Source organism: Triturus cristatus, chromosome 12, assembly GCF_964204655.1.
Source record: "Triturus cristatus chromosome 12, aTriCri1.1, whole genome shotgun sequence".
Taxonomy (NCBI): Eukaryota; Metazoa; Chordata; class Amphibia; order Caudata; family Salamandridae; genus Triturus; species Triturus cristatus.
Genome location: NC_140595.1, coordinates 605,028,440 through 605,055,646, shown reverse-complemented (window position 1 = coordinate 605,055,646; position 27,207 = coordinate 605,028,440). Strand labels below are relative to the sequence as shown.

The 27,207-nt window shown below is 49.3% G+C and overlaps 1 protein-coding gene across 2 annotated transcripts in view; it reads left to right on the top strand.

The window, feature by feature from the left end:
• The window catches only part of TANGO6 (transport and golgi organization 6 homolog), a 753,370-nt gene that overhangs the window by 627,102 nt on the left and 99,061 nt on the right, over positions 1-27,207 (top strand). For both annotated transcript variants that reach the window (XM_085637713.1, XM_085637712.1), the window contains exon 16: positions 11,844-11,995. In XM_085637713.1, the coding sequence (XP_085493839.1) occupies positions 11,844-11,995 (152 nt within the window). The remainder of the gene's footprint in view (positions 1-11,843; positions 11,996-27,207) is intronic.

The window sequence follows — 27,207 nt, the reverse complement described above, 5'->3', positions numbered from 1 at the left end:
AAATTCCTTGCCCCAAGTGAAGAATAGAGTATTAAAATTCGAGAGTACCTGGCAAGGTAATACCCCATCACAAATGTTACAAATGTTACAGTACCATTACAATAGAATTAGAGAGGAACAAGAACATGAACAAAGACGCATGAAAGACACGAAAATGAAAATGCTAGTCTCTCAGACAGTTCCAGCTGAAGGACATAAAAAGGGTACGACACATTCCGGTGAGTCAGCAGGACCTGTAAAAGGGACATGCAACTATTGTAAACAGCCAGGACATTACATACACGATTGCCCAGTCCTGAAGCGTAATATCGCCACAGGTAAAACACAGGAAAGACCACGGCCACCTAGACAGGATCAGAATGAACAAGGAGCCCCGCAGCATGCACAGTCCATGCCAGCTCCACAACAGTCTATACAGTTTGTGCCAGCTGCACCAGCGCTGCCGGTTGCTGCCACACAAACCACGACACGACAGCTGTACCAGACCGCACAGTATGACTATCCTGATTATCAACGATATGCATGAACCAGCCTAGAGAGGGAAGTTGACTTACCCCTTATCGAGGTCCCTGTAGACCAAGAAGGACCTTATGTACATAGTGAATTATTAGGCCAAGATAGAAAATTTTTACTTGATACAGGGGCAAGTCGAACAACAATAAAACACAGTGAAGTTCCAGGGGCACCCCTCTCAGGCTCACAGAATATTTCCCTTGGTTTTTCAGGAAAACCTATTGTTAATGAAGTATCACAGCCTCTTCCACTTACGATAGGACCCTTGACCAGAACTACAGATTTATTGCTTACTAAATCATGTCCAGAAAACTTGTTAGGTATAAAAACACTGAAAGCTCTAGGAGCTATAATATGTTGTTCTCCGGAAGGAGTAAGATTGTTTTTACGTGATTTCAAAGGTCACTATGTGTCTCGAGACATGGATCCCCGACTGCAGACTTTACCTACACATTTATGGGCACAAGGCCCTACTGATGTTGGTTGCATGAATATTACACCATATCGAGTTACACTAAGGGCAGGAGTGGTATTACCACGAATGCGACAATACAAGTTACCACCAGATGCTGTAGTGGCTTTACTACAAATCATAGACTAGCTCATTGCCCAAGGAGTGGTTGTGGAAACAGACTCCAATGTATGTAATTCCCCGATAATTCCGATTCTTAAACGAACAGATCCAAAGGCCCCGCCAGTATATCGATTGGTTATTGATCTGCGCGAATTGAACAAATGCATTGTGCCACAATTCCCTGTGGTCCCAGATATCTCGTCATTACTGACAGCTATTGATTCTGAAGCAACATTCTTTACTGTAATTGATCTCAAGAATGCCTTTTTCAGCGTCCCTATAGATCCGGAAAGCCAATACTTGTTCGGATTTAGTTTAAATGGACGTAGCTTTAAATTCACACGCGCACCTCAAGGATTTACAGAAAGCCCCAGCATCTATAGCCAAGCACTGAAACGAGAACTCGACAGTATCCACATGCCAGTAAACACTGCCCTGCTTCAATATGTCGATGATCTGCTGATCACCGCTAGAAGCGAACCTGAATGTGAGAAAGCATCACTGACAGTTTTACAATTTCTAGCCGAAAAAGGGCACAAGGTGTCCCCTTCTAAGCTGCAATTCTGTGTCCAGCGAGTTGTTTATCTTGGACACTCGCTGTCCAAGGAGGGAAGGCAGCTTACACCCGACCGCATTCAGTTAATAGCTAACATGCCAATACCCAAGACACAAAAGGAGGTGCGGGCTTTTATAGGCCTCACTTCATATTGTAGGCAGTGGATCCCTCAGTATGCATTTCTAGCAAAACCACTCATTCAATTGACAACACAGGAGGCAGCCACATCGACTGTTCTCCCTTGGACTCAGGAACATGCACAAGCTTTTGAAAGCCTAAAGAAAGCCTTATGCCAAGCACCGGTTTTAGCAACACCATGTTACAATAAACAGTTTACACTCTTTGTTACAGAACGCGAAGGTACTGCCTTGTCAGTACTCACACAGGAACAGGCAGGATCCCACAAACCATGTGCTTATTTTTCTAGTACATTAGATCCCGTAGCTCAGGCTTTGCCTGCATGCCTGAAATCAGTGGCAGCAACAGCTTTAGCAATCAGACAAAGCGATGCCATAGTGTTAGGACATCCATTGACAGTTCAAGTACCACATGCAGTAGAGGTTCTTGTGAATCGAACGCAAACACAACATTTGACTATAGCGCGACTTACAGGGTATGAATTAACATTGTTTCAGCCACATATAGAAATCAGACGTTGTAACACATTGAATCCTGCCACACTTTTACCCGTAATCGGAACAGACCCACTAGCTCATGATTGTATTGATGTTATTACAATCACAACGAAACCCAGACAAGACTTGACAGATGTCCCATTGTCAGACCCAGACCTAACGTTGTATGTAGATGGTTCATGTATGAGAACAAGTACAGGAGAGTTAGTGGCCGCTTACGCAGTCACAACAGACACTGAAATCATTGAAACAAATTGCATAAATACCTTGTCCGCTCAAGCAGCAGAGCTCGTCGCTCTGACACAAGCCTGTATTCAAGCCACAAATAAAAGAGTCAACATATACACTGATTCACGTTATGCATTCGGAGTTGTACATGACTTCGGCGTGCTGTGGCGAGAGAGAGGTTATTTAACTTCTCACGGTGCCCACATTCAGCACGGACCCCTCATTCATGCCTTATTAGATGCAATACATCTACCCACTGCAATATCAATTATGAAATGTAAAGCTCATACGAAAGTTACTGATATCATTTCTCAAGGCAATGATCTAGCTGACAGAACAGCTAAACAGACTGCTCAAACTCAAACATCCGACATGACAAAGACAAAAGTCCCGACGCCAACACATTGTATGACGGTTAAGGATCCCACTCTTGATGTAATTGACATACAGACACATGCTACTCCAGACGAAATAAAGAAATGGACTGAATTAGGAGGGATCCAAACGGATCAAGGATGGATGACGAAGGAAAAATCTGTGTGGTTCCTTCCTGATTCAATGGTCCAAGTCATTATTAACACTGTACATAGTCCAGCGCATCTAGGAGAAAAAGCTATGCTAGACAGCATTCAACACATTTGGTTCAACAAACATTTACGAGCAGCAGCCAAACAAAAAGTTCGTACCTGTATGATCTGTTGTCAGTTCAACCCAGGAAAAAGCATTCCCGTAGAACAGGGTGGATTTCAGCCTCCTGATCACCCTTTTGAAGTCCTCCAGATGGATTATATCCAGATGGAACGATGTCGAGGATTCAAATATGTTCTCGTAGTTGTCTGTGCTCTTTCCCGTTGGACAGAGGCATACCCGGTTTCAGATTACACTGCCCCGACTACTGCCAAACAGTTAGTTCGAGAATTCTTCCCACGATACGGTTTACCACGTGTTGTCTACTCAGATAACGGCCAGCCGTTCTCATCCGAACTAATGAAACACGTTTCACTTTTGTTAGGTTATCAGTGGAAGTTTCACTGTGTCCGACACCCCGAGGCAGCAGGTCTCGTGGAAAGACATAATCAGACCCTGAAAATTAGATTGTCCAAAATATGCAGAGAGAAAGGTGTCAACTGGGTAGTAGCGTTACCAGTTGCACTCTTTTACATGAGAATGGTAGCACACTCTCGAACAGGGCTATCCCCTTATGAGGTGATCTTCGGTAGACCACCAAATATGTGGGGGACGCCTATACCACGTAAAATAACTGATATTGACTGTAATATGCTGACAGATTACTTGGCTTCCTTGATGTCTGCACTACAATCTTGTCGTTCACAGGTAGCTGCAGCTTTTCCTGACAACACTGAGGTGAAACCCCATGACGTAGTTCCAGGGGACCTGGTCTTAGTGAGGAACTTTGATCGGAAGTCTCAGCTGGATCCTAGGTGGAGGTCGCCTCAGCTCGTATTGCTTACCACAAGGACAGCCGTGAAGATCGAAGGCAGGAAATGCTGGGTACATTCAAGTCATATCAAGAAATTTCATGGACTACCATCGGATGTAAATACCACACCTCGTGTGTCTTCACCCATTGACTCAAAGCTTCCTTTGGTTGAAATGAGTAATCATGAACAATATAAACTAAAACTCAGGTCTAACCAGTCAGGCAATTTGATTGTTTAAGTCCTCTCCAAGGTGAAGCGGTTGAATTTGTCTCTGACATGTATCCCTTAGACCTGAATAGAGAAAAAACCCGAAAAATGTTGAAACGACATGCATACTGTAAATCACTGCGTAGTCATTGCACAGTGACGTTATTAATTTTGTTTTTCTTAAGTCTTTTAATAATTACTGCAAGTATATTGTTGCACATATATTATCCTATTTCTAGACATGTTTAAAATGTTACTGCTGAACATTCTTTTAGTGAATTACCTCCGCATGAGTTGTCTTATAGATTTGCGCTGCGCAATAATACGTTTATTAGTATGTTACATCATTCCCATCAGGTTAGCAATGCTACAAATTGTTGGATATGTGGCCGACTCCCTCCCTATCAGAATTATAAAGGAATTCTCCCTCTTTTTCCATACCCATTCACACACAACGGCTCCTGTGGAGCATGGTTTAGTTTAATTAATTCCCTAGATTCAAATTCTGCAGTTTATCAAGACAACTGGGTATGGGGAAATTTAAACTTAGTTTTACTTAAAGTCTGCTACCCTAACAAGGAGGGACTTCCCAAGAGAACAGGAACTGATCTAGAAAATAAAGTTTATGGATTAGGTAATTTTACGCCTAATCTTATGATCCTAAATATCGAATCCGAAGCTACTCCAATTTTGCCCGCCATGTCAGTATTTCCAGTAAAAGGTGAATTATGTGTAAGAAAGAATGGTTCCATACATATGGGCCATAGTAGATGCACCACTGTAATAGAATTCAGTGATCAAGGCAAGTCGACATTTAGAGCTTCCCGCCATTCCTATTTTATATGTGGTCAGACGGCATATGTACGTTTGCCTCTAGATTGGGATGGTACCTGCTACATTGGATTCCTTTTGCCACCTGTTTTCCTAGCTCCTCCCGATTATCACAGAAATACTCATTTAGTACACAATAGAGAAAGGAGAGATCTCCCAATAGTCGATTACACTGAAACAGCATGGGAAAAATACACAGATTTCAATAAAGGTCTCTTTCCCTATATAGGTACCGTTACTAATAGTAAGTTGATACGTAGATTAACTAGAACCCTTGAAGCAGTAGTGAACGAAACTATTTCCGCCTTAGGCAATTTAACAGAAGAGCAGTCTGCTATGCGGATTGTTGTGCTTCAAAATCGTCTTGTCCTTGACGTCATCCTGGCCGATAGGGGCGGAGCTTGTAGGGTCATCGGATCAAGTTGTTGCATTTTCATACCAGAAAATTCGCCATCTGTATATAAAGCCATAACTCGCCTTCATAAGATTGTAAGCCAGATACACCAGAATCCAGGCACCTGGACTTGGTCCGGTTGGTTTTGGAGTGTATTATCTACCTTTGGATGGAAGGTCCTATCCTTCCTAGGTATTGGCTTTCTCATACTATTCAGTTGCTGTCTATGCCTACAATGTGGACCAGCGATTTGTGGTCTGTGTGCCACATCGTGTATTCCATCACCAAGATTTCATTCGTCCCAGAAGAAAAAAGAAGAACAAATGATGCTATATGAACAGATCAATGGATTGATGAAGATTGATATCTCTTGACGGGCAAGTAGGGGACAAGGAGGGAATGTGGAAATATGGATTTTTCTGATCAGTTATGTCCCCTATCTTGGACCCCAACGGTTTCATGTATGAATCACAAGTACATGTATGTTCCCTCCAGTTCCAGTTATGAAGACGCAAACTCATGTGCGTCCACCGTCAACATGTCCTCTTTCAGATCCGCCATGAATAGGCTGGATATTCCATTCCTAAGTATGAAAGGCCACCGGCTTTATATGGTTCACTTATGCCATTTTACAGTCCAGGCAAGTAGGCCCTGATTCTGTCATCAAGCTTTTCTTGCTTTCTGCCTCTGAAGCTCCAGTCTGAGCCTGCATCTGTGACCATGAACTTTGTCTCATTCCCTGCGCGGCTCACGATGCCTGACATCAGCCTGTTGCCTGCCAAGAAACTGTATTTCACCTTCGAAATTATCTGCTCCGCTCCCTGCCCAATGCATTCCTGTCTAGTAGTTTAAGTAAACATTCTTCCAGCTACCGAGCAAAGGCCCAGCTTCTCTGTCTTTATACAAGTAATTCATAGCCTTATTATTATGGAAGACTTATTGCCCTCGCATCTAGTGTAGACACTTAGACGCTTGTACACGCACTAACAGTCAGTATAGGCAGTATAGAATAAGATTCTACTCTAAGAGACCTCTCTTTTGGATAACATAGTTCTTTAAACATAGGATGTTAGATATGATTTGGGATTAGGTTGACTTGACCCTCCAGACATCTGTCGCCACATGTAGAGCTAAATGTCAAGTCCCCTTCACCCCCTAGTTGCACGTCAATCACACGTCATGCTGCTGCGCGCGCATTTCTGCCAAGTAATTCTGCTAACGTTGCGAAATTCTTTCATGGAACCACCCTATTATGACATCACACTTAATGACGTTCTTTAGTTACACCAAGTTACATCTACTTTTGCTACGTATGTATGTTTTATCTACACTATCAATTGTTACGCCTCCTGCATTTGCTTCACTGTAATGCCTATTGTATAAAAGTAATTACTTATCAATAAAGTGGGTTTCACTTCCTGAACCTCCGTGGTGATGGAACTTGGAGCCACCGATTCGAATCGTCCATTGGAATAAAGCCCATTCCGAACCTCTAATACCACGGATTCTGCCTCTTATTTATTGAGCTATTTTTATTATGTTTCTGTATCAAATTAAGTCCCGGTAATTAAATTATTTACCACACTGCTCCAACTCCAGGGCTGAACCCTGCTCAGACTCCTCACTCTCCTAGACCCGCACAGGTCCCCTCATGAGTCGACACCTGCACCAATGACGCCAGAGAAAAAACCCATAGTTATGTTGGACTCTGAAGCTAATCATCATCGGCCTCAGCCGAAGTCGTGCCCATTTCAGCCCTATCAGATTCTGAAGGCACGCTACCTCAGCGTTTTTCAGACCCTGAACCACACAATGATGATGGAGATGATGAGTCACAATTATATGATGAGAAGTTAATTTTTTACCTAAAAGAAGCCAATGGTCTGGACGCATCACCTGCCTTTGCCCTCATCTCTCCACCTGGTTCCTCAGAGTAATCAGCACGCTTTGTTCTGGTGATCAGGAGGGCAGCAGACGTCCTCGACCTTGAGCTACCTTCAGTAGAGGTTAAAAAGAATGTCCTCACAGAGGTCCTGCAACCAGGACAGCCATTCTCAGAGCTGCTCCACTACTTTAACAAAGCCCACGGAGACACTTTACTGGGCACTTGGACAATACCAGGATCTTGCCACCCTGTCAATGGACAGATGGTCAGGAGACATAGATCAGTTCTGGGGGGATCCATCTTTGCTCCTCTCGTATCCCACACCAGAACGTCTTGTGGTATACGCTTCATCAAGCAAGTTGAGCACTAATTTGTTTCCAACTATTCCTCTGGATAAAGAATCCAAACGCATGGATGCCTTTGGGAAAAGAATGTTCTTCTCTGCCAGCCTCCCCCTCAGATCCGCTAAGTCAGCTTTCCTTCTAGGATGTTACTTGCACACTTTGTGAGACATGATGAGTGACATCTTGCCCGTAGTCCCCTATGACCACTGAGCCAATCTGCAGCAGATCATACAAGATGGCCAAGACACAGTGAAATATGGCATGTCAGGCCTGGGCATTACCGACTGCTTGGGTAGGGAAGTTGGTACCAACATGGTGCTTCGCAGCCATGCATGGGTCAGGTCCACGGGCTTCTTCAGTGATTTCCAGGCATCTCTCATGGACTTGCCACTCGATGGCACCCATCACTTCGGAGGCTAGGCAGACTTAGCCCTGGCGTGCTTTAAAGAGAATAAGCTACAGCACTCCCCCTCGGCCTTTTAGCACCTGTCTGGCAGTTTCCCCAACATTCTAGTCCTTTATATGAATTCGGAAGAGGCATCCAACAAAGGCAACACCAACACCTACCGCCACATCAACAGGCCGCCCAACCCTTTCGAGGTAGAGATCGGGATCAAGCTGACAGTGTCTAGGCTCTCTGGGGCAACACCCTACCCAATCTCTCGCATCTCCACTACTGCAAAACCCATTTAGTTTGCAGTTGCCTGCTTGTCACCCACGTAGAGACATGATAAGTTATTACCTTCACAGGTGGCCGAATATCTCATTGGATAGATGGAAGCTCGCAAGTCGTCCAGGATGGTTATGCCCTACCATTTCTATTCCCCCTCCAAATAAACTGCAACGACTCCTGAAGCCCACTTGTCCATTCTACAGAAGGAAGTCCAAGCTGTCTTGGACAAGTGAGCCATAGAGAGGGTGCCGCCATCAGAAATCTGGACTAGTTGTTACTCCAGCTACTTTCTGGTACCAACAAAGGATAGCGGACTTCGTCCTATTTCAGATCTTTGCCCTCTGAACGTCTTCCGCAAAAAGGACAAGTTCAAGGTCCTCATTCTGCCCCAAGTTATATCTGCCCTGGATCCGGATGACTCTATGTTGGCATTGAATTTGCAGGACGCTTATTTTTACATTCCTGTCCTGCAGCCCACAGACATTACCCGCGGTTTCTAATAGGCTACAAGTCCGTTCTATTCTCTGTGCTCCCCTGCAGACTCACCAGAGTTCCTATGGTGTTCATAAAAGTGATGGTGGGGGGTCACTGCACATTTTCAGAGGTTGGGAATACCAATCTTCCCATACCTCAGTGACTGATCGCTTGAAGGTGCACTCACCTCAATCAGTCTTGAAGCACCTCCAGACAACAGTCAATCTATTAACATCCTTGGGTTTCTCAGTTAATGTGTCAAAGTCATACCTGACTCTTTTGCATAGGCTCTCATTCATTGGAGCCATACTGGATATGTTGCTAGTCCAAAAGTTCCATCTGCCTCAGCGAGTCTAGGACTTTCGGGTCATGATCTCAATGTTTTAGTCTTAGGATCTTTAAACGCCAGGGTGGACAAACTCAGTTGGGGGCAGTCTAGCGGATCATGAATGACAGTTACCCTCAGAGATAGGACAGGGCATCTTGCTGGAATGGGGAGAACCCTGGCTCGATATATTCACCATTGCAGAGAACGCTCAGTGTTGAAAATGTGTGTTGGAGATACCAAGACAATTTGCCCTCAAAGATGACTTCTGCCTGAATTTGGGTTTGGGACTCTTGTACATCTCTCCACCCCTCCCTCTCCTGCCCAGAGTGCTAAAAAAGATCAGGAAAGGCCAGGCCCAAGTCATCCTAGTGGCTCTGGACTTGGCAAGGAAAATGTGATATCCAGAAATGTTGGCCATGAGCACATGATCTCTGATTCGGCTCGGGAGGACCTCTTGTTGCAGCAACATGGCAGAGTTTTGCACCCGAGCCTGCACATCCTACACCTCCACATACAGAGATTAAGCTGCAACAGTTGATAGCTTTTGACCTTCCTCCCAAAGTGATTGGTGTCTTCCTGACAGCCAGACGTGAATCTACCAAATCCATTTACTCAGGAGAGATTTTTGTCTGGTGCTCCTCCCAGCATATACAACCTCTGAATGCACAGTTATCAGATGTTCTCTTATTGTGTCTATCTTTATTCCAGGAAGGCCTTGTTGTGGTAACAGTTAAAGGTTACCTTTCAGCCTTCCTACGTTTACCAGATCAGTCATCCCTCTTCAAGTCACCTGTTGTGATGCATTTTCGTAAGGGGCTGGCCCACATGTTCCCACCAACACCTTTTGTGTTGCTGCAGTGGGAGCTTAATTTGGATTTCACTTATCTAATGTGCACTCTATTCAAACCTATGCTCAGTTGTCCTTAGCATCTTTTGACTATCAAGACTGTGTTCCTTATCACAATAACCAGTGCCAGGTGAAAATGGGAACTGCAAGCTTTGTGTGTCCTACAACCATAAACTTCATTTTTCCCAGACAAAATGTTCTTTGGACAAAAAGTATAATTTCTGACTGAGGTAGTTACGCTCTTCCATATAGGGCAATCCATCACCTTGCTTTCTTTCTGTGCTCCACCTCAACCTTCTAAGGAGGAGGAATAGCTTCACCGACTTGATCCCAAGAGGGTCCTTGGTTTTTACAATCGACCAGAGATTATTGACAGAATAAGCAGCTTTTCATTGGTTTCTCTGGAGCAAAAAAGGCAAAAGGGTGAAAAAGAGAACGATCTCCTGATTGTGTGTTGCATCAAGGTTTGCTATGGGCTAACTAAGAAGCTGCCCCTATGAGGCTTGCACGCTCAATCCAAGAAAGCAAAGGCTACTACTACTGTGCTGGGGCGCGGTGTGTCAACCACAGACATTTGCCAGGTGGCTACAATGGCGTCACTCCACACGTTCACCAAGCATTACTGCGTAGACAGCCATATTCCGCCGGCTGGGCACTATACTCGATCTGTCCTGTTGGATTTTGTAGTTTGATCCTTTCCACAGACGCACCACTTTGGGAGGCACTGCTTTGGTATCTATTCACAAGGTGAGGAATTTGCATTTAGGAGTCTCTAGCAGAAGAATAAGTTACTTACCTTAGGTAACACCTTTTCTGGTAGAAACTCTAACTGCAGATTCCTTATCGATCCACCCTCATCCCCATTATGTGGAATGGACTCAGATCGTCCATTATTAAGGTTCCAGTCTATAAAGTATGTACACTGCCATATTCTGATTTCTGTGGCTTCCTGTCCGTCGACGGAGATTATAAAGAAACTGATGTCAGCACGGAGGTGGCACAAACTATAAGGAACGACGTTGCATCTTGGGTGGAATGGATCTGACGCAGAGCTGCATGATGCCGCCTACCGAGGCTCAAGATCCAATCTGTTGAAATTCACAAGGTGAGGAATCTGCAGTTAGATAGAGTCCCTGCCAGAAAAGGCATTACCAAAGGTAAATAATGTATTCTACTCCGCCCTTGAAGCTATTGGTAACTCCAGGAGTAGGGAAATGCTGGCATATTTCCGGGCCAATGAGGGTGTCCGTCGAAAGTTTAAACTCTGATGGAATAACTCCGGCTCTCTTTCTCCCTAAGAGGATAAAATAAGAGTAATTGACTTAAGTAATATGACCACCTATCATCTACAATACTATGAAAACTGTAAGGCAGTTGAAGATGGTGTTACATTGCAAATAATACTTTATTGTGGCTACCCCAAAATCAGCATGTGGCTCTCCAGGTAACCCCCGAGAATCTAAGAGATAAAAACGAATCAAAGAATATACAAGCGTACACTTGCTGGGAGATAGATTTCTATATTTCTTTTTTAAAAGGTGCCCTCAAGGGAAAGAAGAGTAATTCAAAAATACAATTAAGAATTTATTATAGGCTTTTGTATTATTGTGGCTACATGCATTCATGTTTGCAAAAGGTATTGGGCGTGGGCAAGGAATGGTAAAGGTGTTGTGATGTAAAGAGTGCAGATTGTTTAAGAACTGTGTAGTGCTAGGGTGCTGTGCGAAATCTCATACATATGCAGAAAGTATAGTGCCTATTAAAGTTTGTTTCATCCTTTGCGCTGATGTGGTTTTAGATGTTCTGGTTTCCATTTAAAAGCATCACAAAGATTTTGTGTCATGTTATATGCTTTCTCTCTGAAAAACCACATCTCTTTTCTAACTGTTGCATCACTTCTTGTCATCCACAGGTGATATGGTCTCTCACTACCGAGACCCTTTGATCCACGCCTTCTTAAGGGGAGCCCGGGACCCAGACAGTACTCTCCGAGCCAGCAGCCTCTCTAACCTTGGAGAGGTCTGTCAGAGACTTCATTTTGCACTAGGCTCAGTGGTTCATGAGGTAAGTGTATTAAACATATCTAAGTTTCTGACTGACTGTGTGACCACTATCAACCAAAAAGGGTTCTTATATTGGCTGACCTTGGGATCTTGTAGAGATGGGAAACTAAATTTCATTAGGAAACCTCAGATTCTCCACCTTCTGAATATCCTCCAGGTGCCAGTTTGGGTCTGAAATATTTCCCCCAGCAATAGTGCTCCAGGATCGCCATGACTCTACTTGCAGAATATAATGACATTTTAGTAAATCATAGCAAACAGAACAAAATGATGGCTGGCGTGCTGAAACTTTTCAAACACTCACCCATAGTCAAGAGATCTGGGTTAAATCCAATGTTTTTTCCCACCATGCCACCCCAGTATGGACCCAGCCATATGCAAATCAGTCTTGACTCTGCTCCCTAGTCCAGCCAGGACTGCTAGGCCAGGTCCAAACTGGGATGGCGTGGAGAGTAAAAAAAAGAGGGATTTAACTCCGATCTGTGACTGGGGGAGAATGTTTGATTTGTTCTGCATTCTGTCCATCATTTGTGTGTTTTCTTTGCTTTGACGCCCTAAGTGGGAAGGGTATGCCCATGCCTACTATACCACTGCATTATTTGCTAGCCTGGCTGATGCAGGTTGATACCCTGAAACCAGTCCCAGGATGCTTATTTTCCAGTCCAAGGAGGACCTGACCTGACAGTTCAGGTTGGACTATTCCCATGGGGAGCAGGGTCAAGACTGATTTGCATATGGCTGGGTCCAAACGAGGGTGGTGTGGTGTGCAAAAAAACTATGGATTTGACCCAGATATGTGACTGGGGGGTGTGAATATTTGATTTGTTCGCCATTCCATCCAACATTCGTGTGTTTTTTTGCATTGTAGTATATCAGGAACCACCCAGAGCACTGTCAAAAGTCTCTTTCTAAGATTTCAGTGTTTAAACACTTTTGTAGATGCGCAAGAAAATGTCCTTATTGAACACACATAGTTAGAAGCTGACACTTTATGTGATATAATACTAAGTGGTTATATCTTGTAAAGAGTCAAGTGATTCCCTCAGAAGTGTACGGGGCTCAATATAAACCCAAAGTACTCTATTTGTGGTAGTGTGGGCCAGCAGCCGTAGGTCTAACACAGAGTGTGAGACATTTGCTATACACACAATGAGAAATTAATGACACACTGCTCAAAAAGGAGATCTACACCAAATTTGTAAAAATTAGCTTCTTTCAGCATTTATTTTAAGCCTAAGGTGTACGTTAACGGGTAAGTACGTTTTTAAATAAAAAATACTTTTCACTTTAAAAAGTGGAAACTTACAGCAATTTTTCAGCTCAGCAGTGGTAACCTATGGCAGGATAACAAGAATGCAGTTTTGAAGGTAAGTACACAACTTACAAATCCAGTCTTCAGGGTTTCACGTCAACACCAAGCAAGGTTCAAATTAGTACCAAGAGTGCACCACCAGCGGCACAGGGGCGGCCGGGTGCAGAGGTTACATTCAGGCTGTTAACCAAAGGAGACTGGGGGTGACTGAAGGTGTGCTGGTCACAGGTAACTAAAGCAGTGTCAGGATCAATCTCTGAGAGTTAGAGTAAACACAGGGGGGGGCACAAGGCAGCACCAAACATACCCCCTCAGAAGCACAGGGCCCTCTGGGTGCAGTGTGTCAACACAGCGTTGGGTGCCCAATGCAAATCAATGGGGAGATCTGTTTTGGAGAAAGGCTGCAGGCTCGGGCCAGGAGGCTGAATGAAGAAAACTCACAGCTGCGCAGGTAAGTTCTGATGCTAGGAGACGTAGGGACACCATTGGTCAAGCTTCCCAAAGTTCAGGGGCTTCGGTGTAGGGGTGTCCTTTGGCGCCGGGAACAGCTTACCGAGCAGGTCGTAGTCAGGGGGATTCTTTGGATTTAAGCTGCAGGCATCTAGGTAGAGTCCGGCAGGGGTCAGCCCATGGTGGGCTCTGGCTCAGAATCACTGCGGAACCTTCGCAAGACCGGTGGGTCACTTGGACTCGGTACGTGGGTGTCTGGTGCAGAGGTGGGTCCGCAAGCGGTTTTGCGGTTCCTCAGGGCAGAGCTCTTCGGTTTTAAAGTTGGTTTCTTCTTGGACAGGTCCGCTGTCCACAGGAGTTTCTTGATCTTTATAGAAGGCAGGCAGTCCTCCCAGGGTTTTAGAGGTTTCTGGCCCTGCAGGACAAGTTGTCTTTGTAGCAAGGGTGAAAGGCAGCAGACAGGCTGGCAGGGCTAGCGCCAAGTCAGTCACTGGTCCTTCTTCTTTCTTGCTGGTGCGGCTCTTCGGCGTTCGGGCTTTGTAGGTCGTCGGGAATCTGATTTCAGGGTCTGGGGGTGTCACCTAAATACTAGATTTAAGGGCGTTACAGGAGAGTGACAGGTAGGAACCAATGGGTTCCTTACCTGGGGTGTCTACACCCTCTATTATGTCACCTTCCTGTGAGTGGGGGCATAGCCCTAGCCCTGATTGGAAAAGCCCCAACATCTTCAAGATGGTGGGCACTGAAAAATGTGCTTCACTTCACCTCCAGCACCTGTGGGGTGGAGTTGGCGAACGGGAGCACACCTCTTCTTCTCACTTAGTTTTGCCGTCTGTTCTCCCACCATAAGTGGGGTGTTTGAAGCAGGGGCTGCCATCTGCTGCTAGCAACAGAAGATGGGGTCGCATTACAAAGGCGGCAAGGCCTTTGAAGCTTCCCTCTCAAGCACTGTGCTCATCCTGGGGAAGAAGGTGTGATACCTCCGCCCAGGATGGGCTTTGTTTCTGGCCTCAGAGAGCAGGGACTCTCAACCCAGGGGTCCAGAAACATGTCTTCCCTCAAAAGAACACTATGGGAAGGAGAAATACTCTCAAGGAAATGGTTATGCTGCTTGGACTGTTAGGAGTCTCAACAGCCTTCCCTGACGCTGGACTGTCCCTCGTCATATGAGAAAATCCTGACACTGAAAAAGACGAAGCCAGAATTCCTGACTCCTATTTGCTGATCCGGTGCAGGTCGAATCTTGTGGCAGGGAATGCTGGATTTGTTTAGGACAGTTCCAGTACCAAATGTCTACTTCCCAAGGGTGAGCTCACTCCTGGGGGTTTGATGAGTCCAGTGGTTCAGACCCTTGACTTCCTGTCTCCGGCACCTAAGAAGCCCGTGCCTTCCAAGGAGTCATCCGCATTATAGTGGGTGTAACCTCTGATGCAGATTCAGACCAAGCCCTTGGAACTGTCCTTAGCACTGCCTTCGAAGCCAACTCACAGAGTGGCAAAGGAAACGATTAAGGCATGTTTTATTGACGATCCCTTGGTGGAGCATCTGCCTAGGGTCCAGAAATTTGCCTGGTAGGAAGTACTGTTGCTGATGCTGGACTGATGCTTATGGTGTGCCTGATATGGATTACGCTCTTTCAGAAGATAAGAGCCTTATAACCTCTTTCGCACTCACAACACTAATGTTCGTTTACATCTTTATTTACATTGCAGAGGATCCAAATAATAGCAGCCAAGCTAGCTTTGAAAAGACAATGTAGATCCTCGGCATCTTCCTCATTGAAGGACCTTCATTGGCTGCCAATCTCACAGAGTTCAGTTTAAATCGCTCTGTATTGTTCATAAAGCAGTCCACAGACTGGGACCTATACCACTGCAGAACAAATTCTCCTGGTATACACCAGCTAGAAACCTCCGTTCATCATCTGCCAAACTGGTGTGCACAGCCAGATTCAAGAAAACCTGATTAGGAGACGGGGCATTTAGCACTGCAGCATCGCGTCTGTGGAATAAACTCCTGCTGGCTCTCAGACAAATCGAGAACCTGCTAGAATTCAGAAAGAAGCTAAAAACGTGGCTCTATCCTAGGGACTAAATTGGCCTAGTTACTGCATTTTATCTATGCCCGCATATCTACAGGTTGCATTCCTGTAGGATAATCTCCAGCGCCAGGATACCCGTAGGGTGACAGAGTGCTATATAACTTTCTATACAATACTATACAATACAAGTGTTCTCAGTACTACTTTAGAAGGGTATATCACTTACACTTCTCTTTCAAAGTCTCTTCATTCAATCCGGTGGTAAGAAAAGCAGCAGAGGCATTGCAGTTAACTTTACCTTCTATGGAGCCCAAATCTAACGGTTTGACAGAAATCTTGCAAACCACCTTCTGTTGTCAAGTTCTTACATCCCTTGAAAAACCCGTTTTGCTGTCAGCGGACAACAGACAGCACAGACCTCCTTGTGTGACCAGAAGTTCGTTTCATTGCATCCTTCGTCAGTAAGTTTGGATATCCAAGCCTCCTCCCTGAAATTGAACCTGAAAACCTTTCCCACAGCCTCTCTAGGTGGTAAGTGTAAAAGATTGGACTCTACAGAATACAAAGCCTTTGCTTCTAGCAATTGTTCCTTCTACATGACGAACACCACTTGCTTTCTAGGCCATTGTGTCCACATCTTGTAGGACCTGGTAAAGCTGATGAATCGCAGTCTTCCATACCACATGAAAAAGCTTTTAACAGATCTGGTCAACAATGGTTTGGACACTGTGGCTCAGTCCACAGGCACAGCTGTCACCCTATGCCAGCTCGCTTGGATGCATTTCAGGAGCTTTTCTGGTGAAGTCCAAGCTACACTTAAGGACATGCCTCTCTTTTGCGAGTTGCTATTTTGCGAGAAGGCAGACTCCTTTCTGGAATACCTCAAGAAAGCTCTATGGCTCACTCACTGGACCTAGCTTCCCCAGTGAAGCAGTTTCATAAGCAGTACAGAAAATGTAGAGGCTGTTAGACGGACCGGGAGGGTCGGCCGAGGTCAGGGGGAGAGGTCTCCGGGGAGAGCCGTCTCCAGCGATCGTACAGACAAGTAACTTCCCCCCCACAGACAGACACCACACAAGGATAAGACTTAGCGTTCTTTATATGCACTTCTTACGGTACGATGAAATAGTACAAGGAGGTCTGGACTCAGGGGTCCCCTCGATTTAGGTCTCTTAGGATAGGAAAGGGGTAGCGGGACAGTCTGTTTACCAGTCAGGTAGTTCGGATGAGATGATGGTTAGCTCACAATCCTCGAGCTTGGTGGTGTAGCTGGTACGGGCCGCGGCAGCGCCAGCAGGTCCCGGTAGAGATGGTCGATACACGGTCCGCGGCAGCGCCAGCAGGTCCCGGTGAGGATGGTCGATGTACGGTCCGCGGCAGCGCCAGCAGGTCCCGGTGAGGATGGTCGTTTAAACGGGCCGCGGCAGCGCCAGCAGGTCCCAACGAGGGTGGATGTTGCAGAAGGCCGCGGCAGCGCCAGCAGGCAGGACGATAGTTCGCAAGATAGGGCTACGGCAGCGCCAGTAGTCCGTCAAGGCTGAGTTCTCTCGGTGTCTCTCGACTCCAGGATACAACTGCCATCCTGCTCCGGAGCTGCTCCAGTTATAGGGCAGGCGCCCTTTGATGTCCGGGCCCTCGCACTTGGAGGTCGGAGGGTCCGGGATGAAGGTGTCCAGACACCCAGCAGGGGGTGGAGCCAGCGCTTGGGGGAGCTGGAGGCGATCGGCACCTGGCGGGGGAAGAGCTCTTGACGCTTCGTTCTCCCATTGACCTGCCAAGTGGTCCGCTCACCTCCTGGGTGGATGGTGGTGCCGGGATGTCGGGGCCGGCCAGGCCCAGGGTTAGGGTCGGGGGGAGGCCACACGGCCTCGTGGTGCAGGGCCCAAGATGGCGGCTTGACCCGGCCGGGGAAGCCGGTGGGGCTGGGGCCCGTGATGCATGGAGGTCCGAGGGCAGAAGTTCCGTCGGGAGACGGGGTGCAGGTGCTTTTCGTGGGTCACGCCTGGCGGCCGGAGCTTGGGCCCTGTCGTGCGGGGAGGGAGCAAGCCCTTCGTGTGGCCTGTCCAACATGCGTCCCCCCCAGCTGAAGGCGGGGAGAGTCACCCTTCTTCTTGGGGACTCTCCTCGTCGAGGCGGAAAAATCGTGACAGGCCATCCGCGTTGGCGTGGTCTTGGCCCGGTCGGTGCTCCACGGTGAAGTCCATTCCCTGCAGGGAAATGGACCAGCGCAATAGTTTTGGGTTCTCCCCCCGCATCTGCATCAGCCACTGCAGGGGTCGATGGTCGGTTTGTACCCGGAAGTGGGTACCGAAGAGATAGGGCCGGAGCTTTTTGAGGGCCCACACCACTGCGAAGGCCTCCCTCTCGATGGTGCTCCAGCGCTGTTCTCGGGCCAGGAGACGTCGACTGATGAAGGCCACCGGCTGGTCATGACCCTCGGGGTTTAATTGAGAAAGAACGGCCCCGATGCCGTGGTCGGAGGCGTCTGTCTGTACCACGAATTCCCGACTGTAATCGGGGGCCTGGAGCACAGGGGCGGTGCACAGGGCGGCCTTCAGCTTCTCGAAGGCCGCTTGACAATCGGGGGTCCAGTTAATCCGCTTTGGTTGGTTCTTGGACGTGAGACCCGTGAGGGGCCCCACGATGCTGCCGTAGTCCCTCACGAACCGCCGGTAGTAGCCGGTGAGCCCCAAGAAGGCTCGGACCTCGGTCTGGGTGACGGGGGGCTGCCAGGACTGGATGGCAGCAATCTTAAGTTGCAGCGGGGCCACCAGCCCGCTTCCCACTTGGTGCCCAAGGTAGGTCACGGACCCTTGGCCAATTTGGCATTTGCCGGCCTTAATTGTGAGGCCGGCCCGCTGGAGGGCCTGTAGGACCTCTTGGAGGTGGAGGAGGTGGTCGGACCAGTGGCGGCTGTATACAGCGATATCGTCCAGGTAGGCAGCGCTGAACTCTTCGAGCCCCGCCAAGACCTGGTTCACAAGGCGTTGAAACGTGGCGGGGGCATTCTTCATGCCGAAGGGCATGACCTTGAATTGGTAGTGGCCATCGGGGGTAGAGAAGGCTGACCGTTCCTGAGCCCGGGGTGTGAGACCGATCTGCCAGTAGCCCGCTGTTAGGTCGAAGATACTGAGGTAGCGGGCGGCCCCCAGCCGGTCGATCAGTTCGTCCGCTCGGGGGATCGGATGAGCGTCGGTCCGGGTGACAGCGTTCAAGCCCCGGTAGTCGACGCAGAATCTCAGTTCAGGTGTGGTGCCGGGGGCAGCGGCTTTGGGAACCAATACAACCGGGCTGGCCCAGGGACTGTCCGAGGGCTCGATGACCCCGATCGTGAGCATTTTGGCCACTTCCTCCTGTATGCAGGCCCGTACCCGATCTGGTACGCGGTAGGCCCGGTGTCGAATAGGGGGACTGTCCCCGGTGTCCACGTCGTGCAAACACCAAGGGGTGACCCCGGGGGTGAGGGAGAACAGTGTAGCGAACCGCAGCAGGAGGTTTCGGCAGCCCTGGCGTTGCTCCGAGGTGAGGGCGTCAGAGAGCCGGACCCCGTCCACGGAGCGGTCATTCTCCTGAGTTTTCAGGAGATCCGGGAGGGGTTCGGAGTCTTCCTCTGCCCCACTGTCCGTAGCCATCAGGAGGCTGAGTTCTGAGCGCGCAAAGTGTGGTTTGAGTCGGTTGGTGTGGAGGACCCGAAGGGGGTTTCGGGAGGTCCCCATGTCGATGAGGTAAGTGACGGGGCTTTTGCGCTCGACCACTTTGAAGGGCCCCGTCCACTTATCTTGCAAGGCACATGGTTCGGTGGGGGACATCACCCACACTTGTTGACCAGGCTCGAACTCAACGGAGGAGGCATTGTGATCATACCATCACTTCATGTCCTCCTGGCTGGCCTCGAGGTTCGCCTTGGCCATCTCTCTGAAGCGCCGGGTCTGATTGCGTAGGGCCAGGAGGTATTTGAAGACGTCTGGAGGGGTCTTTAGGGGGGCCATCTCCCAACCTTCCTTGACTAGGCTGAGGGGCCCTCGCACAGGGTGCCCGTACAGGAGTTCGAAAGGGCTAAAGCCGAGGGACTTCTGGGGGACTTCTCGGTAGGCGAAGAGGAGGCACGGGAGTAGTACATCCCACTGGCGACGGAGGGGCTCTTCCAATCCCCCAATCATCCCCTTGAGAGTGCGGTTAAAACGCTCCACTAGTCCGTTCCCTTGGGGGTGATAGGGGGTCGTGAATCTGTAGGTGACCCCGCATTGTTGCCAGAGGGACTTCATGTATTTGGAGATAAAGTTCGTGCCTCGGTCGCTGACGACTTCTCGGGGGAAGCCCACCCGGGAGAAGATCCCCATTAGGGCCCGGCCAACCACCGGAGCTGTCACGGTCCGTAGGGGCACCGCCTCGGGGTAGCGGGTGGCATGGTCCACCAGTACCAGGATGAACCTGTGTCCTTGTGCCGTGCGGGGGTCCAGAGGCCCCACAATGTCTATTCCTACCCTTTCGAACGGGGTGGTGACCACAGGGAAGGGTTGCAGAGGGGCTTTCAGCTTCCGACCACTCTTCCCGCTGGCTTGGCATGTGGGGCAGGACCGGCAGTGGTTCAGGACGTCGCTCCTCATTTTCGGCCAGAAAAAGTGGGTCACTAGGCGACTGTAAGTTTTGTCCTGGCCCAGGTGTCCAGCCAGGGGGACATCGTGGGCCAGGTTGAGTAGGAAGTCTCTGAAGCGGAGAGGTACCACCAGCACTCGACCGGCCCCTAGCTCTGCGATTCTTTGTTCGCTGTATAGCAGGTCGTTATCCCAGTAGACCCAGTGAGATCCGGTGGAGTCCCCTGCGTTCTGGGCGCTGGCTTGTTGGCGGAGTCCCTCGAGGGAGGGGCAGGTCTTTTGTTCCTGGCGGAACTGTTCTTGGGTGGGCCCCCCTTCTTGACGCCACTGAGCCAGGCCGGGAAAGTCCTGGGGTTGCGCGTCCCCTTCGGTCGTTGGTTCTGGGGGGCTGGCCTCGTCGTTGTCTTCTACTGGGGCGACCGGGGGCGGAGGTGCTGGCCATTCCGGTTCTTCTGATCGGGGGACGGCATGGGCGGCCATGGACCTGGTGGTTATGCAGGCCCAGTCCGGGAGGCCCAGCATCCCCAGGTGCTCTCTTCTCTCGACGGTGGCCCACGGGGAACTTTCGAGGTCATTCCCCAGGAGGCAGTCTACGGGGGCATCGTCCCGGACCGTCACCTTCAACAGGCCGGAGACCCCTCCCCATTCGAATGGGACGCAGGCCATTTGACACATACTTTCAGAATTGTCGGCTGAGCGGACGGGGCAGAGAATGTTCGGCAGGATCTGCTCGGGCTTCACCGGGTGACAGCGGACGGCCGTCACACTGGCGCCTGTGTCACGCAAGGCCTCGGCCCGATGTCCATTAATGGTCACCCACTGACCGTATTTCCTGGTGTTGGCAGGTAGGGGAGCCCGCGGGACCATGTCTCTTCCCCCTAGGCACGCCAGGACCATGGCGGCCGGTTCCCACTCTTGCTGGGCCGGCTCATACTCTTCCTGTTCCTCCGATAATCGCTCTTCCCCCAGGGCGGCGGCAGCTACCTGGCGGGGCTTGGGTGTTTGGTTCTGCGGGCAGCTCGGGTCATTGGCGTAGTGGCCGACTCGCTGGCATCGGTGGCACGTGACGTTGGCCCGGAACCCAGGACGCATCGGGGGGTTGCCCCGGCCGGCCGGAGGCGGGGTGCTGGCCACGGGTGTTGCCGGCAAGGCGTCTCTCCCTCGCCCCTGGCCTCCTCCTCCTCCCCGAGGACGGTGCTGGCCTTGGTTCCTTCGGTTCTGCTCGTGTGGCCCTCTCCGGCCCACTCGGGTGCTTTCCCAACGGTCAGCTTCGGCGGCGAGCTGCCGGGGGTCAGTCAGCTTGCTGTCGAGGAGGTGCTGCCTGAGCTCGACGAAACAGTTGTTCGACAGGTGCTCCCATACCATAAGGTTAAAGAGTTGCTCGTAGGTCGTGACATGGTTCCCCTTGATCCAACCCTCGAAGGCACGGCTGAAATAGTTTACGTACTCCACCAAAGTTGTGCCCGGGATCCGGGTGCAATCTCTGAACCTCTGGCGGTACATCTCGGGTGTGAGGCCGTAGCGGGTGAGGAGGGCAGCCTTCATGTGGTCGTAGGACGACATTTGGTGATCTGGGAGCTGTAGCAGGGCATCGCGACCTTCGTTGACGAACCTCCCCCATAGTCCGGCTCCCCAATCACTCCGGTCGATCCGGTGGGAGGTCATGGCGATCTCGTAGGCTTTGAACCACTGTTGTATGTCGTCTTCTCGGACATACTCGCGGACAACATCCTTGGGGATGTGTACTTTTTTCTCGGTTGGCCCCGGGGTGTGCGGTCGCTCAGACACCCCCGGGTCTTTATTCTGTTTCCGAAGTTCTATTTCCGCCAGTTTGCGCTCGTGATCGAGTGTTATTCTTTTTTCCTCAAGCTCTCTCTGTCTCTGCTTTTCTTCTCGTTCTTCTCGGAGCCGCATATGCTCTAGATTTAGTTTCTGCTCGGCTAACTTGAGTTCACCGTCCATCTTGAGCCGTGCCATTTCCAACTCGTGTAATCTGGTTCTTTCTCTTTCCTGGATCTCCTCCTGCGAGAGGCCCGTTCCCCGCTCCTCGGGAGCCGTGGCGTTCCCCTCTGGTGCGACACTGTTTCGGTCGGAGGGCCCGGCGATCCCAGTTTCTGTCCACGACTCAAGGGCGTGCTTCAAATCATCTTTGGTACTCAGGCCGGTGGTAGCAATGCCTAGTTCCATGCAGAATTGTTTCAGTTCGCGGTGGCTGTATTCTTCTAACTTATCCATTTGGAATTTTTCAGTGGAACCGCTATCTTTGGCTGACATCGTGGTTTTGTCGTGGGGTGAGCTACTTTCTGTACGATTACGCGTTGATTCGGATCGCGCCGCTGGCCACCAATGTTAGACGGACCGGGAGGGTCGGCCGAGGTCAGGGGGAGAGGTCTCCGGGGAGAGCAGTCTCCAGCGATCGTACAGACTAGTAACTTCCCCCCCACAGACAGACACCACACAAGGATAAGACTTAGCGTTCTTTATATGCACTTCTTACGGTACGATGAAATAGTACAAGGAGGTCTGGACTCAGGGGTCCCCTCGATTTAGGTCTCTTAGGATAGGAAAGGGGTAGCGGGACAGTCTGTTTACCAGTCAGGTAGTTCGGATGAGATGATGGTTAGCTCACAATCCTCGAGCTTGGTGGTGTAGCTGGTACGGGCCACGGCAGCGCCAGCAGGTCCCGGTAGAGATGGTCGATACACGGTCCGCGGCAGCGCCAGCAGGTCCCGGTGAGGATGGTCGATGTACGGTCCGCGGCAGCGCCAGCAGGTCCCGGTGAGGATGGTCGTTACAACGGGCCGCGGCAGCGCCAGCAGGTCCCAACGAGGGTGGATGTTGCAGAAGGCCGCGGCAGCGCCAGCAGGCAGGACGATAGTTCGCAAGATAGGGCTACGGCAGCGCCAGTAGTCCGTCAAGGCTGAGTTCTCTCGGTGTCTCTCGACTCCAGGATACAACTGCCATCCTGCTCCGGAGCTGCTCCAGTTATAGGGCAGGCGCCCTTTGATGTCCGGGCCCTCGCACTTGGAGGTCGGAGGGTCCGGGATGAAGGTGTCCAGACACCCAGCAGGGGGTGGAGCCAGCGCTTGGGGGAGCTGGAGGCGATCGGCACCTGGCGGGGGAAGAGCTCTTGACGCTTCGTTCTCCCATTGACCTGCCAAGTGGTCCGCTCACCTCCTGGGTGGATGGTGGTGCCGGGATGTCGGGGCCGGCCAGGCCCAGGGTTAGGGTCGGGGGGAGGCCACGCGGCCTCGTGGTGCAGGGCCCAAGATGGCGGCTTGACCCGGCCGGGGAAGCCGGTGGGGCTGGGGCCCGTGATGCATGGAGGTCCGAGGGCAGAAGTTCCGTCGGGAGACGGGGTGCAGGTGCTTTTCGTGGGTCACGCCTGGCGGCCGGAGCTTGGGCCCTGTCGTGCGGGGAGGGAGCAAGCCCTTCGTGTGGCCTGTCCAACAGAGGCTATTCCAGGGTTCAGCTGCCCTTGCAGTGCTAGAGGGCTGGGGTGGATCTATGGCTCTGCTGCCTCAAAAACCTCTCCGACTCCCTTCACCTTAAGCCACCATATTCTGATGGGAGTGTCTCCCATTTTTTCACCAACTGGGAGACTCTCACGAAAGATCACTGTGTCATCCAGCTTATCTGCAATGGCCATGCTCTACCCTTTTTGTCCCTTCCCCGAACAACCCTCCTTTCACCAGATCGTGCGTTCCAGCACATGCCTCGATTTTGGAAGTGTATGTTCTTTCCTTACCAAACAGGGGGGGGGGCATTGTGGTGCTGCCTCTGGAAGAAAAGGACATGAGATTTTACTCCCGCTACTTCTTGAATCCCAAGGAGGACAGAGGGCTAAGGCCCACAGTGGAACTATACACCTAGAACCTTTTAATTTAGTAGGATACATTAAAGATGTTGTCCCTGTGCCTAGTCCTACTGTCCCTCAATGTGAGAGATTGGGCAGCTTCCCTAGATCTCCTAGATTGCTACCTATTTTCTTTGCCTTGCCCTACCTGCTCCCAGACATTATCTGGGTTTTATTAAAGGATCCCAGCATTATCAGTTCATTGTACTACCATTCTAACTCTCAACAGCACCGTATATTTTCACAGAAGTGCTGGCAGTTATGGCAGCTTCGCTGCGGAGGTTAACAGTCTACAGACTTCGAGGCTTGAACCACTGGCTAGTGAAGACTGAGTCTCTGGCACTGATCAAAGACCACCAGCAATCCACTATGACCTTCCTTCTTGATTTGGGCTTTACGATCAACACCCAGAAATCTCATCTTACTCCCACACTGGGGCTAACCTTCCAAAAAGCGGTGCTGGACATGACCCGCATGAATGCTTTTCCTCTATCTCAGAGGATTACTGATATTCGGCAGATGGTTTCGAAGTTTCTGATTCACTTGTATCACTGTACTGTATATCTAATGCTTGCTGGATTTGAAGGTCTCATGCATCCTGTTAGTGCCACACTCCAGGTGGTGGATGAGAGCTCCTCCGTGGTGCTTGAGAAAACGGTGGCTCCCATCCCAAGAAAGCCTCTTCGTTTGGGTACAGATAGAGTCTGACTATCCCAGTCTGCACTGATGGATGTGTCCTTCCAATTTGTTGGTGGGTTGTGACTTGAGCCTTCTGCAGGTTCAGGCTATTGTGATCACAGATACTTACTCGCAGAGCTGTGGCGCTCATCTAGGTAACATGGTCCGTCAGGGTCTTTGGTCCACGTTGGCGTAATGTGTGCACATTACATCAATTCAGAAGCATCATTTATAAATTCTGTCCAACAACTCCACCACCCATAATACACCAACAGACAGGGTGGTGTGGGTTTGTGGACTTTATATTGAGAGGCAATTCACCTGTGGCTGTAGTCTCAGCAATGTGGGATTTTCTGGATGATGTCGCACCTTGCAGGCCCTATCAGTGTGAGAACAGATGCTGTGAATCGGCTCTTGTTGGGTGCAATTCAAAGTGAGTGCCACACCCTGAAGAAACTGACATGATCTCCTCCGGATTGTGGTGTTCATATGTAGAGATCTTCTATGTGGACCAGAACTGTAAGTGTCCTCAATCTTGTGCATACACTTCATTCTAAATGATTCATTGGTGGACGCCTTGAGGTTCAAGAGGCCGGCTGAACGTATTCCTGCCAATTTCACTCAGTCAAATGTTCTGTGAAAGATGTGGTGAGATTAGCCACAGCTGATTCTCATTCCCCAGCCTAGGCGAGGAGGCCCTCATACCTAAATATGTTGCCACTCAGTAGCTAGCTTCTTCTCTGTCTCTCCTGCACAGGGGGAACCTGCGCTTGCAGCAAGATGGGAAAGGTCCTGTACCAAAGTCCCCAGAAGCTGCTACTGCACACATGGAGATTGACCTGTGCCAGCTCTATTCCTTCTTTAGACCTCCTGAAGTTGCAGAAGTCATCATAGGAGCCAGGACCCTCGCTACCAAATATATATTTATGTGGGGGCGCTTAAACCGATTTGTTCCATGGTGATGTTTGCCTGAACCCATTACGGTCGTGCCTTTCTGATGTTCTATGCTTTGTACTGTCTCTGTGCCATCCCTCTTCGGTTTTTCACTCTGAAGACTTGTCTTCTGGGTGGCAATGCATTCGGCTCGTAGAGTCAGTGAACTTCAGGCCCCTTCGATTAGACCACCATTTACAGTGTTCTACCCAGATACGACACTCTTTGCCACTCTGCAACACATCTATGACACTCTCTTCTTGACTACTAGTTTTAGTCATGCTAAACAGCAGCCACACTACTGTACAACATGGCTAAAACACATTGGCAAAGCCAGTAGCTCTTGCATAGGTGAGACCTATTTCTTTGCCAATGCTTGTTACTCTTTAGCAGTGCAAAAGCGTACTAATGGCAGAGTGCACACTATATACATATGTATAAGATAGCAAATGTAACAAACCATAACACACCATAAAATAAAACAAGGCATAATAAACACTGAATAATAGTCAAGCCTTACATATATGTGTAATATATGTGCAATATTAAAAATTCAAACCTAGAAATTATAAATATAAAAACCATAAAAAATAACATGCACAAACATAACATACAAGAACAAACAAACATAGCATGCATAAAATACAAAAACAACGTAAACAAAACACACACACATAGTAACATACAAGCGTAACGTAAGTAGTTAATAACGTACCAACATAGCATGCACACAAAACATAGCGTACATGCATAAGAAACCTGAATATAACATACCGATAATACAATTTGGGACTTGATTTTATAGTTGAAGAAACAAGTAATCTCGCATGAATCCATTACAAAGATTGTCTATTAATATCTTTATATAATCAAGGCCCTGCTTCAATGGGTGAGGCTAAATTATTGGCTTTTGTCCAGATCCCTCTTTCCAAAGATGCTGAGTGCAGGCTAATTCATTGTAATCTTCTGATCCCCTCAAGTACAGCTACAATGTCCGCTCTGCTGATGCGCTTTGCTGCTCCCGTGCTCGGTACACCTTGTCCTATTGATCTCCTGCCTGTACATGTTTGGCCGTCTTTGCACTTTTTCCAGCTTGGCTCCCTCTGCGCTCGCAGATGTTTATCAGGGTATCTTGTGTCGTGAAAAGCACTTAAGGTGTGTGACTGGGAGAAAAGATGGAGAAGCAGGGTTACTGATGCTTCCAGTCAGCCATTGATTGGTGAGCCATAAACTCTACACGTAGACCAAGCCGGAGTTGACAATATCTCCACATGCAATCAATAGGATGCTGTGGTCGGTGCTTTTGTGCTGCATCAGGGCTCCATGAGCTGCATCTGAAACAACGGAA